Source organism: Cryptomeria japonica, chromosome 11 (assembly GCF_030272615.1).
Source record: "Cryptomeria japonica chromosome 11, Sugi_1.0, whole genome shotgun sequence".
Taxonomy (NCBI): domain Eukaryota; kingdom Viridiplantae; phylum Streptophyta; class Pinopsida; order Cupressales; family Cupressaceae; genus Cryptomeria; species Cryptomeria japonica.
In genome coordinates, this window is record NC_081415.1 from 581,626,778 (window position 1) to 581,640,591 (window position 13,814).

Genomic DNA, 13,814 nt, shown 5'->3' on the forward strand with positions numbered 1-13,814 from the left:
AAGCAGTGTGGTTAAGGAAATTGCTAGTTGGACTATCTGGGAAGCCCCTGAACCCCACTGTGATTCACTGTGATAATCAAAGCTGCATCAAACTTTCTGTAAATCCAGTTTTTCATAATCGATCGAAGCATATAGAAATCCCTTACCATTACATAAGAGATATGGTAGATAGAGATGCTATCAAATTGACCTACATCAACACTGAAGAGCAAAGTGCCGACATATTCACCAAACCTCTTGCAAAGTTGAAAGTGGAGTACTTTAGAGGTAAACTTGGTATGACTAAATTATAATTGAAATTGAGTCTTAATCATATGTAATTTGATATATTCATGAATATCTTGGATGCAAAATTGCATGTATGTGTTATGTCATGAAAGGTGACGATCTTTCATGTGATGTAAGTGTAAGATCGCTATTGTAAGGTGACTTTCACAATAGCCCGATCTGTTATCAAGATTGACTACATTAGGTTGCTGTCCCGGAATGTGCCGGAAATCTTGATACTAAATTTGTTATGTTGAGCTATTAAATTGTTATCATTAAGTTTTTTTTCCGAAATGTGTCAGAAATTATGATAACAATCATATCATGATTGACTACATTAAATTGCTGTCCCGGAATGTGCCGGATATCATGATACTGAAATTATTTCACCTGTGATAATGACAATGTTACAGTTGTCACTAGGATCAAGGTTGTTATCTGATTAGACTTCATGTAGTTGTTGTCCCAGAGTGTTGGATATCAGATAATTCATATCTTTCTGAGATATGAAGTATTTCACTAGTAAGCATTACTGAGTGAATGATCATGTCAAATGAATATGTATGTATAGAATGTTGTTCCTTAAACTTAATTATGAAATTCAAACCTCTTTTGCTAAGAGGTAGTGTTAAGGGTATAGCCTCATTCAGATTGAAGCAAGTAATATATATATATATATATATATATTAATTGACATGTTGCAAATTTCCTATAGTAGAATTATCCCGATGATTGTCGAAGTCGGAAGACATAGATAGTGACTGTCATCGTCATCCGATGACAGTCGAAGTAGTTAACCCGAGCACCGTAAACAAACCCAAGCACCTTAAGGAAGTCGAGCACCGTAAATGAAGTTAACCAAATGGTGAACGATATACGAAGAGTCATGTTCCCGTAGGGTCATGACTCTACGTGGCATAAGCCACGTAGAAGTCATGCCCCTACGTGGACACGACCTTTCACTCCTCTATTTATGCATCGGCATCGACACTTGCTGCAGAGTGAAACTAATAACCATGGCAATTTCACGAACCAGCAAGCTGTTGATGTTATCATAGAAGGTTAATAAATAGATTTATACATATACATCAGAGGTAAACATATTCATTGCAGTGATCTCATTAATGTCTATCCTGACTACATATTATCAGACTATTGTCTTCTCTATCTTTGATCTAGATTCCTTAACATAGCCTAGGTGCTCCTGCACCAGAAGGTACACACCAAACCCACCTATTTACTTAGAAATTGAGAATTAGGGTGAACTTAGGGCATTCACAATTAGGGGACATTGTAATCTCGCACCAGCATTCTGAAAACACTTAAAATCACTTCCAAAATCACACCACACAGCTGAAAACTGCACTATACATGAAATACTAGAAACTCACATTAGAAAACTGCAAAGGACTTCATCACTCCAGACCAAAATCTTCTCGAAAGCTTCAAGAACATTGGAAAAACTTGGCACTATGAGAGCCAACCAGCTAGGGTGGTCTTTCACCATCGAAACCAGCAATCTGAATGAGGGGTATTGTCCTCAACCAGTCAAAACATAAACTTCAGAGTCATTCCAGCAGCATAACATTAGATATCAACTTACACAAATAGAAATGAGAGCTCAAAATATGTTTATACAGGCCATCTTTCAATTTCAAACCTTTTACCTCCAAAACTGAAACTTCAAATCCCTTCGAACTTTTTGAGTTCTCAAATAAAAAATTTAAATTTACTTTTGTCTCCTTGTAACACTTGGCATCCCCTTAGGCATGAAATATAAACTCATAAAATTTAAATACAGTTTCCTTCACTTACGTGCCCCTTTAGGATGACAAGATGGCTCCACTTTAAGAACATGCCAACGGGGGATATTCTAATAACACTTAATAAGACTTAGTGAATGAAATTAAATACAATTTTTTTGAAAACAATAAAAATTCACTAAGTTCAACTGAAATCCATTGCTTTGAATTGAGGAAGGAATTGAGACCATGGCCAAGTGCTAAAAATAACACTTACTAAAAATAACAGTATGCCAAAAATAGTTAAGTTGCTGGAAATACTGAACATCACTAAAAGAGTTCACCTCAAGACACTAAGTCCCCTAACCATATCCACTTAGCCTACAGGATCCCAAAAATAGGCTAATGGAAAACTCACGCTAAGCTAGGTGCAAGAAGGGGACATGACATTGACTTTGATTGAGAATAATAGGAACCAAGAACAAAATCTTAGAATTAGAGTTGCACCACTAAAAAAGGTGTGGAACCAGCTTTTTGACAATATCTTGTTTGCTTGATTTCAACTCTATATGCCTAAGTTATGCCAAAAAGAAAAAAACGGCTCCTTTAGGGCAAATGGGGGCTAGGAGGGGGTAGAGGTGTTCATATAGATGACGTCAATGAATATTGTCACCAAAAAAATCCCTTTTGTCGACAGAAGTTTCTTGGAAGTTGCTAGATACCCAGATCCATTGGAATATTTTGGCTTGGTGCCTTGGACTATGTGCTCGCCTGAGGGAATATTCCCACTCCACCAAATCATTGGGAAAATTCATTGTATGTTGGAAAATTAATAGGCCCTTGGCTATTGCCTCGTTGTCGAGAGGATTTTAATTTTAATTTTGCTGGTTAGAAAACTTGTGAAATCGTTGTATAGTTTTTGGTTGTTGGAATTTGAAAGGCTGGCAATATGGCAAGCATTGATATGGTGGATGCTATCGGTGATGGTGGAGGTGGGGCCCACCACATGAATAACTGAGCACAAACCAATTAATGTTGCCCAATCCTTTATTTGACAACACATGTAGATAAATGATCGTTGGTGTTAATGTTGATTGGGAAGAAGGTGTTGACCGACCAAAGATGCAACATGTAAATTTAAATACATTCCCGCTACTAATAATATAGTCCACTGTACATTGTGTAGAATTATATAGGGTATGAAACCTTGTGACCCTTTTTCAATTTTTTTTTTCTTATTAAAAACAAAATAAATTTTTGGAAAAAGTTTAAAATTAGAATAATGTTTTTTGAAACCTTGATGTACCATTGAGCTGTATAGTTGACCCAAGGCTGCATACATCACCTCAAGATCTATGCAACGAGCAACTCTAAATTTTTTTCCAACTGCTCTAAATTTGGTGAATTGACAAATGATCTTAGGGTTTTTGGCCGTTTTGGATCCAACAACGATGCATGTTTTACTCTAGGATGAGCCAATTTTTCCCTCAATGGTGGATCTCAAAGAAAACGTGCAAGAAATTATTGTTTTGGTGCTTTGATACCATGTTGGGGTTGATAGCTAACCCCACAACTCCTAGAAATCACTTGTGACCAAAACGCCTATCACATTTGAAGAGAAGAAGCCACGATTGATGCTATGCAACCTTGAGAGAGTGATTGATCGAAGAGAGAATCAGATATTGAGTTAACATGAATTATCCAGATAGCTTAGAATGAATACAATGAATGCTTATGAAAGCATAAAGATAAAACCCTAGATGAAAACCCTAGGAGAGGATTAAATTAGAGCATGGCAAGTGTCTTGATCATATGACTTGAGACAACTTGAATTATAACTAGCTCAATCTGATAATAGAAATGCACTGTTAAGTTTAGCTTAAGAGTAATAAAGTAATAAGGGACCTATGTAATTAATGATTGATTCATTAATTGCTAAGGTGATATCCTAATTATTTGTACATTTAATCCTTTATAGGGTGTTAAGAAGCTTGCAAACCAAATGATCGCTACCTTGCACCTGAAATCCTTATGCTGCACCATGTACAAATCCGTTTTTAGGAAGGCACTACTGACATCCATATGATACACTTTTCAGCCAAAAAAAAGCTGCTACAGAGTATACTAATTTTATTAATGTTTAGCATGAATGTGGCAGGATTAGATGGAGCATTTCAGATGACCCATTAATTTTAGACAACTGGGAATGATATCATGAATTAGTATGAATTTTGCTAAACTTTTCGTTATATGTGTTAAGTTACACAAGAATTTTATTTGGCAATTGTAATTTATGCATTTTTAGATGAACTGATTAGGTTTCTGTCTATGCAGCTTAATATATATGCTGTTAATAAAATTACTTTTGAAGTATGCTTAATTTTAGCCTTTAGGTACGTTTGGCTTGGATCTCCTCATTGGTGAGGCAGGTTCGATTGCATCTGAATTTAAATTGGTTAATGCAACTTACATAGTGTAAATATGAATACGAAGGCTTTGTTTTTCTTAATCTAGTTGTTGATATGCAACATTTTGTGACATGCAATGTTTGTACAGGCTTTATTAGTTGAAGAGAGGGGAAAAACACTCCCAATTAATGATCCGCATGAACAAATACTTTGGACAAGTGAAGTTGTACCTTATATCGTATCCTACCACAAGGGTATGTTTGTCTTTGATTTCAATTTAAATCTTTGGACGTTTACTCTTTTATCTCAGAATTTTAATAGTTTATGATCTGTACACTGTTGATTGTATGCAAGAGAAAAATTTAATGTGTTTTTTTGTTCATTTTATTTCAGAGTTCCTAAAACTAAAATATAAATATTGAGGTCAGTACATTTTCAGATGATAATTAAGAAATTGTTCGATGATATTAATCAGGTTTGACTGTCTAATAGGGAACATGCGGCATTCCTTGTGGTATTTAAAGACAGTTAATTATAATATGGAAACACCATCGACCTTTATAGTCCACAACGTGGTTTCTCTTGGAGAGCAAACAAAAGGTTTGTGCTTGCAGCGGATTTGGCAAGATAGGGGTCTTCAACCAGTTGCTAATCAGGTATGTTTTCCATTTCTTGATGCATGGACCTTGTAGTAGTTGGCTATTGGGTTACTAGAACACATTGCTGGATTAGTTGAATAAAATTTAGTTTCTTTTGTGTTTTGAGTTATCTTTACTGCTTTTTTTATTTTCAAATATGGTATTTTGCCATGCTTATAGATGACAGAGTGTTGTCTTATTTGCTACATTGCAACTTTTGTTTAATATTTTACCAATGCATTGATTCATAGGTGAAAAGTTTTCTTGGAGTGTTCAATTTTTCGCCCTAAATTGTAACATAAAACATGTTTTGAGGACAAGTTTTGAATATGATTGTCATATAGCATTCACATTGTTCATTCGATGTTCAAGTGAAGGTGTGTATACTGAAATATTATCTATAAAGATTATGAGCTCTACAAAGTGCCTTAAGCAAATGGTTCATAAAGTTTAGTTATAGCACTGCTTAATTCATTGATTGATCTGAAAATACCAATCCCTTTGCTAATTGTATTCTCATTCAAACAGGGCTCTATTATTTGGTTTAGTGCTACTGCTGGAACTGATTAAACATGAGGGAATCGAAAAGCGAACGTGAAAGGAAGATATTCAGCTGTACTTAAATCACCATCAGCATAAATTTAAAATTAACCTTGGAGAAATCCATGTTGGATGAGAACTCCAATTAAGATAGGGCTGTGCATCCTCCCAAATTCCCAGTTCAAAAGATTGCAGCCTATATGCATGAACTATGGATAATCACAAGACCATTGTGAGATTGAAAAAGATTCCTTCAATGACCTTCACACTTGCTTTGCATCATTTTCATTTCTAAGATTGATAATCAGACATGCACCTTTTGACACTGTTTTGAATCAACTCCTCAATTTGTTTACACGTAACTATGCTTATTGAATGTACATTGAGACTTTTTTCATAGATAGCTTCTGGGGGAGGTGGAACTTACATATTGTATGCCTGCTGACAAATATGACTTTGCTGAACTTGCATTTTTTTGATTGTTGTGCGGAATTCAGCTGCCAAACTTGTTGAGATGACCTAGTTTCCTTTCTGTTCTGGGATATTGGGGTGTGGACAATTCCTCATGACCTTTGTCTTAGACCAATTATGTTTTTGCACCAGAATGTCTCATCGATTCCTGTTTTTCTTTTTGGTTTTGGTCTTTGATTTGGGGTTTTGTGTCTTTAGTGTGCTTGGTTAGAAATAGCCCATAGGTACCTTTTCCTTCATCAAGACATGTGATGTTCATTTCTCTACCTCAGCACTTCCTTGCTTTCTTGACATTGAATTTGCTGTATTCACTTTGTTGGTATGCTTGACATTTGACAACCTTCTCTCTCAGACCTTGTAAATGTGTCAATCTAGAATTGATAATGACAAACTTGACAACTTCTAGAAAAGGACTCAAGGATGACATATAAGTGACAAATGACAAAATTTTCACTTTAATTTGAATCAGTACAAAATCTCTCTTTCTCTGCATGTGCACATGATGTGCTGTATATGTGTGTGATGATGAATAAATGAGGGCATATGTTAATTGAGTAGAGGAAAACAAATTGTCAAATACCAATCATCGTTAAGAATCTCTCTCTCTCTCTCTCTCTCTCTTTGCATGTGCACATGATGTGCTGTATATGTGTGTGACAATGAATAAATGAGGGCATATGTTAGTTTAATAGAAGAAAGCAAATTGTCAAATACCAATCATCATCAAGAATGATATTCCTAATATTGTTTGCTCATACTTTTTGGAACTGTCTTGACATTAACATGTCTTTTAATGCTTGTTTTTACTACCATCCTTTTAAAAACAATGTAATGTATGGCAAAGCAAATTTTAACCACTTTCAAGTTCATGCGGATCAAATTGAAAAAGGTGTTTTAAGAAAAATGGAATGACCAGTTGGTAAAACCTAATTTGAAATTTAATTGAGAATTTAGAAAGTAAAACCTGAAAATTTAACCTTTAGTTGCTCCAATTGAGTGAACTGCAGAAAAATTAGCTTATGAGATGTACTTATTACAAGCAAACATTGAATTTATATATTGCCATCATAATATTTTTGTACTCACTTGATTTTGCCAATTTTCCATAGCATTGAGTTCAAAGAATGAAATTTGTAAGGAGCTGAGCAAATATAGGAATATCTCATGTTCAGAGCACCTTTTGTTATTCTACATACGTTGGCATTATCTATGGTAAATTGGACACAAATTTATGACTTGACCAACTCAATCGCCCCAATAAGAATTCTGGCAACAGTTATTGTCTCCTTGTCAGCTTTGTATTCAAATGTTTCTGAAAACATTGTTCCCTTTGGGCTCATTACTTCCTAACATTCTTGTGTTGATCACAAAGGATGACCCTTCTTGAGATATGGCTTGAAGACAAATCCAAGAATGTTGCTCATAAAGCATCACATGATCATAAGGAGTTGACTATAAATGTATAAGTTACTAATCTACATGAAACAACACCTGCACATCCATGCCATCTGCTAACCAATGCGAGCATCTCCAAACCATCAAAGTTATCAACAAAGCAAACAAGAATACTAAATAAAGTAGTATAACCAATTGTCTCAAACCTAGGATGTTATTTCCAAAATGAACATCAAGTCATTAAAAGCATCCACAAAACATTAGAAGATCCTCAAAAACAGCATAGAGCAGCTCCCAAGGTTTCCAAACAGCTTGAAACACACTAAACACTACTGGACAACATCAAAAAAGGCAAGGAAACGATAGTGTACAGGTTTGATAATCATTTCAGTCATGCCCATCACTGAACATGGTGTTGAAAACAGGGGCGACAAGCATAAAGTACTCATAAATCCTCGTAACTCCATTTTTTCAATGCATAATGGCCTGGAATAGATAGACAATTCAAGGCACCACCATAAAGATGAAACAGGACCAAAAAACTAGGTGCTTCAGCCTAGGATGCTCACATGAGGTCTCTAGGAAGTTTGTACAGCTAGCAGTGACATTGATCCAACACTGATAAATCTACTAAATGTCTTGTTCAACTTGCAAAGACAAGGAATGGCATTGGATTATAGACAATAGTAATCTGCAAACTCTTATACCTGGCCAAAGTTGTATGACCAAGCCTAGAAATGAAATGGTAGGACTAGCAATGGGTCTTTCCTAGTCATCCAAGCTCAAACTTCGAACAAACTTTGCAAAAACTGAAATTGACAATACAAATCCGCAAACTAAGACACATCATAAACCTTCCAAAAATTGGAAACTTTAATCAGAAAAATAGTGATTCCTGAAATAAAAGCACACTGGGTCTAGCTATGGATTATCTTTCAAGTCTGAAACTAGAAATGTAAAGAGGGTTTCTTCCTCAAAATATAAAGGAAGAACTTGCAGGTTCAATCCAACAGCATAACGGTATCAAATCTTTAGCATATGCAAAATGAGCCCCCTCAACCTCCCTTAATAGTTTTTGAGGGAAAAAGCCAATTTGAAAATATAAAATAATTCATTTTCCAACCAAAAGACCTTTTTAAAATATAAAATGGCTTTTCAAGTGCAACTCCCTTATCTTTTCCCCTAGGTGTGCACTTTGAGGGGACATAAGCAACTTAATAAAATATAACATTGCAACAAATATTTTATCATTATACTCTAGAAACTTAAAGAGTACATTTTAAATATTCCACCTGAGTTGCGGAAAGAACTGCCAAGACTTCGAAATCCAATTATGATCTTGCTATGATGAAATTGAAGAAGTGGAATGATGGCTGGTGCCAACTTGGAGACTTATTGTAAATGGACATGGTCTCCAAGAAGTTTGGAAAACACACCAGGAGTTCGAAAACAGTTCTGCAATTATCATTGCTATCCATAACGCCAACTAGACTCCATGCCATCAATGAAAACCAAGAAAGATTGAACATGTGGCCTCAAAAATATTTGGAGTCCCCTTAGCAATACCAATTAGCTTATGGGAACTTAGGAAATAGGCTAATGGTCACCTTACTGACCAGGCTTTAGAAGGTTACAATACAGGGAATGATAGAGCACTTGTAAAAATAGGACGAGCCCATTTGGTAGGAATATTTTAAGTATGCCCCCTTAAAAAATTCATGAAATTGGGGTGACATTATGTCGATGTCCCTAGGTTGTTTGGGACATCACCCAAGCCCCTTGGTGTAGTCAAGGATTTTGGGGATAATATGGCATCCATAGGCATAAACAAGGACATGCCCATTTGCTAGGAGTGTTTTAAAGATACCCCCTAAAAGAAATTTCTGAAACATGAAGGGATGTTTCAACCCCATTCATAGGATGTCTATGATGTCATCTAGACTATGCATTGTCGTGGAACTATGTTGATATGTGACTGCGATGAAAGTTGTGGAGAGAGCTTTCCCATGCTTTGAATAGAGCAAAAAATATGGCTGGCATGCAAAAACTATGATTGTTGAAAATTTGGCTTCTCAAAATACTTATACTTACATTTTCTTTTCTGAGATATTAATCATTGTAAAAAAAGTAATAAGCTTTATTTTTAAATAAGTGACCATGCTAGCCTATCACGTGTCATTGATTGATTAAAAATTGATTGATGTCATCTAGACTACACATTGTCATGGAACTATGTTGATTTTTCACTACGATGAAAGTTGTGGAGAGAGCTTTCTTATTCTTTGAGTAGGGCAAAAATTATGGTTAGCATGCAAAAATTATGATTGTTGAAAATTTGGCTTCTCAAAATACTTATACTTAAATTTTCTTTTTCAAGATAATCATTCTAAAAAAAGTAATAAGCTATATTTTTTAAATAAGTGACCATGCTAGCCTATCATGTGTCATTGATTGATTAAAAAATGTCTCCATCTTGACTTTGCTACTTGCTTCCAACAAATTGGATGGGAAATCAAAAGATCTATTATATTTTGTTAATTTAGCATGTCTGGAAACTAAGAACATTTTTCAATGAGTTTGTGGCCTAGACACTTGCTTGGGTGTTTTGTTGGTAGTGAAATGATAACAATGATTGTTTGTACCCTACTACAACTTTTAAGTTATAAATGTATTTGCCACTAATACAATTTGCCATGATTGTTGCTCCTACAACAGTAGTTCTCACCACGTTCATCTTTGCTAGATCCTTTTGCTTTGAATGCTATGGAACCCCTTGTGAGCTTGATGTAATATCCCCTGCTGTTATGTGACTGAAATGTGTAGGGTATATTGACAAATAGTTGTCTGATAATCTTCAATCTGCTGGTCTAGTTTTCAGACTGAATAACCCTGCGTGTTATTGATACTGGACAGCTTGTATAATTCTGCGTGTTATGCAGTTTCCTTTGGTTTTGCTTGTAGGAATATATGAGTACAATGCAATGAATCTAAGAGTAGGTTTACCAACTAATAATGCACACAAACATCATATTTATGTAGTTGACATTTAGTCAAATATATAGCATGAAACCTCAGATTGGAAACCAAATTTGTTACAACACATATAGAGCTCACAACTGAATTATTTATTCATTGCAGTCCTGATTTACAAATATTTATGCAAAGGCCAAGACTCTTGGCTCACACTAAAATATCATTCAGAATTTGTGAGTACTAATGGCAGCCCATTAATTCATGCATACATAACTGAAATCTCAATGTAAACAATGCCAAAAAGAACCTGGATGAAGCGCCTAGGTGTGAGGATGAAGAAGCAAGCAATATCGATACACCTTGTGCTTTCCCTTTGCCAAATCGAACTATTCTCCAAAATCGCCCCTGTTCTAATTGCTGCAGACCATAATAAATATCTATCAGCTGATACGCCCCCTTTCATGTATCAAATAGCATTGTCGGCTTCTCCTAAGGTGAACGCTTCATTCTAGGGGTAGATCGATGCACCAATAAGGTACTATAAACAAAATCGTGGCACCTCTCCAATCTGATATGAAATCTGAAAAATTACTGAGATAGGAACTCGGTGAATGGTAGATACAATCAGCTCCAAATATCAAAATCGTTGAAGACACCAGATGCCAAAATGTCTCCAATTCGAACCCAAGCAAAATTGGCCCTTGGCCACCAAATAAGCTCAAATAGAAAGACTGAAATGTCTTCCTCTCAGCTGCAACCCTTTGGAGGAATCTTTCACCACCTCAGTTATGCTATCAATGGGAGTTTTCATTCCCAAAGACAAATTGATCAACTGCAGAAACCTTCGGCTCCACAAGTTAGTCACAAAGAAGAGATTTCAAATAAACGATGATCAAAACCATGAGGCTCCTCCCCTATTTATTCTTTTTCACACATGAATCAGCCTCCCTTCTAGAAGATTCCTTCATAATAAAATAATATTTAATTGCTCCCCCTTTAAACAATAAATAATTGCACTTTAGGAAATATTAAAATATTTTTATAATATAAAGTGCAATTAGCAACATATGTGACATCATACGTGAGAACACATTATCTCACCATAAAATCATTAAAACAATATGTGAAGCCATAAATAACTGCCAAAACGATCCCCTCATAAACTCCTTGGCCTACGAGGGTCAAATAATAGGCCAAACTCCACAGATATCTGAGTACTAGGGAGAAAGGGGACATTACATTTGATTCACCCTTGTCTTCAGCCTTGGCTATACCTTCTATGAGGGCTGTGAGTATAACCCTTTATCCTACATCAATCCAATATCAATATTCCTAGCCTCCCATGCATTTTGGGCATATTTTAGAATGAAGATGGTTCAAATAGATTCTTTTTGAAGCACAAGTTATAGTGGTTTAATGAAAATCCCTAGATTGTCTCTAAAAAATGCACATATTGGACATTGAAGCTGAAATTTGTAGCACGATCTCTTTTACTTTGTCCTCCAAAGCATGGGGGAGTTATGTTTAGGCATTGAATACTATATTAGAACATTTAACCTTATTCTTTAATATTAATTAATTCCTCAAGCACAAGAGTGTTGGACACGTGTTGTATGGTTTGCTTTTTACACCCATTGTGTATATGACATATTGACACAATAATTTGGGCTAAATAATTCTTAATACATCTTTCTTAAAACATTATGTAGGTATTTTTTGCAACAGATGAAGATGGGGTGCCACTTATCTGCTTTATGCTAAAAGATAAAAAGTGCTTACTTTCTCTAAGACTTCATTCTAGAGAAAGAGAGCAAGATATTCTGACAGAATTAACAGATATAAGTTGGAGAATTCCTGCAATTGATGCAGCACCAGTTGTTGTGACTCGTCCAAGGTATATTCCTTAAATTTTGATTTGAGCTCGGACAGTGTTTATCACTAAGTATCAATCTTCTTATTGCTGTCTCTGGTTGGCAGACTAAAGAGACAAGGAATGCATCAATTTGATTTGCTTATCTTAGCTCCAGATGGTGAGCTTTTTCTATATGTAAGTGGCTGTTAGGACCTTTCTCATTTTTCGTTCATTGAGCATTATTCTTATGATCAGAAAACAATTTGTAGACAGTTATCTCGACTTTCTACACAGTCTATCCCTTTAGAAGATTCTACATTGTACTATAAAATGCATATACAGTAGACAGTTGATATTGATTTTCCACTGAGTCTTTTTGCAATAAATTGTACTATTCTATGCAAAATTCTCATATTATTCAAATGCATGTTCGCTTATAATTCTATTGAAGTTTGCTGCATCAGTATGACGTATATTTCAGTTTTTTGTTGAATTATTTTGCTTTTGTTGTCATTTGAGACTCTTAGTGTTAAACAATATTTTGAAATTGAGAGCACAGCAGCATTTTTTTGGGACAAAATAATGTATATATTGATTCAAAAAGGAATACACTGTAGATTAGAGATAAACAAAAGTAGCAGGCTAGTTTCTTACACATTAAAGGACTTATGAAGTAAGTGATTTTAACAAGTGCCCCTGTTTTGACACTTAGCGGTAGTTACTCAGAAAAAATGCTCAAATAACAAACACAGAATATGCTGATACTACTGTAATAACTTATACGAACAATGCATATAACAGACATGGAAAGTACTCCAACAACAATAATATATATTTTTTATATTAGATGTCATCTTCAAGAAAGAGGATTACAATATAAGGAGCTGGAGCTCCAACAGTATCAAAAAGCCATCATCAACTAAATAACAGTCTTAATACAAATCACTCTGTTGGTGTAATTAAGTGTTGTACCTAGTCATGTCTTCACCTAGGTTGATATTCACTTATCACTTATGTTTACTTTGTGTCCACTATAGGAACATTTCCGCTATAAGTGGAAGTTCCACCTTTGGTGGACTTATTACACTACCACTTATCCACCTTATGTTTCTGATAATTAATTATTTTCATAGGCTTATGACACTTGTCAACATCATGTGCAATCCTTCATTTGACCTTGCCTTTATATGCAAGTGTCATCATGTACATTTTAATGTCCATTAGCAATATTCATCAGTCTTGCATTGTTCAAACAATCTTTCTTGCCATTCTTTCTTGTGGAAGTTATTCTAGTCTTTCAAAGATCCTGGGGTGTTGTAGAGTTACCAAATACTATAACATGGTATCAGAGCTTTCTAGATTTGAGGACTCCTCCTTTTGAGAGTTGTGTTTTGGCATTAAGCAGTTGCTGGGTGCAGTTTGAGGCTGAATCAATCCATGATCCAGACCAGTTTGCTCTGTGTATGTAGGTGTTTGGTGTTGAACTTGATAGCTTAGATAATTACCAATAAAGATTTAATCTTTCTTG

General features: G+C 35.2%; 1 protein-coding gene across 1 annotated transcript in view; it reads left to right on the top strand.

Annotated features, from left to right (window-relative positions):
• LOC131072914 (anaphase-promoting complex subunit 1) overlaps nt 1-13,814 on the top strand; it is a 310,855-nt gene that overhangs the window by 40,209 nt on the left and 256,832 nt on the right. Inside the window, exons 5-8 of the mRNA XM_058009211.2 lie at nt 4,566-4,671; nt 4,910-5,073; nt 12,144-12,328; nt 12,412-12,481. Of these exons, the coding sequence (XP_057865194.2) occupies nt 4,566-4,671; nt 4,910-5,073; nt 12,144-12,328; nt 12,412-12,481 (525 nt within the window). The remainder of the gene's footprint in view (nt 1-4,565; nt 4,672-4,909; nt 5,074-12,143; nt 12,329-12,411; nt 12,482-13,814) is intronic.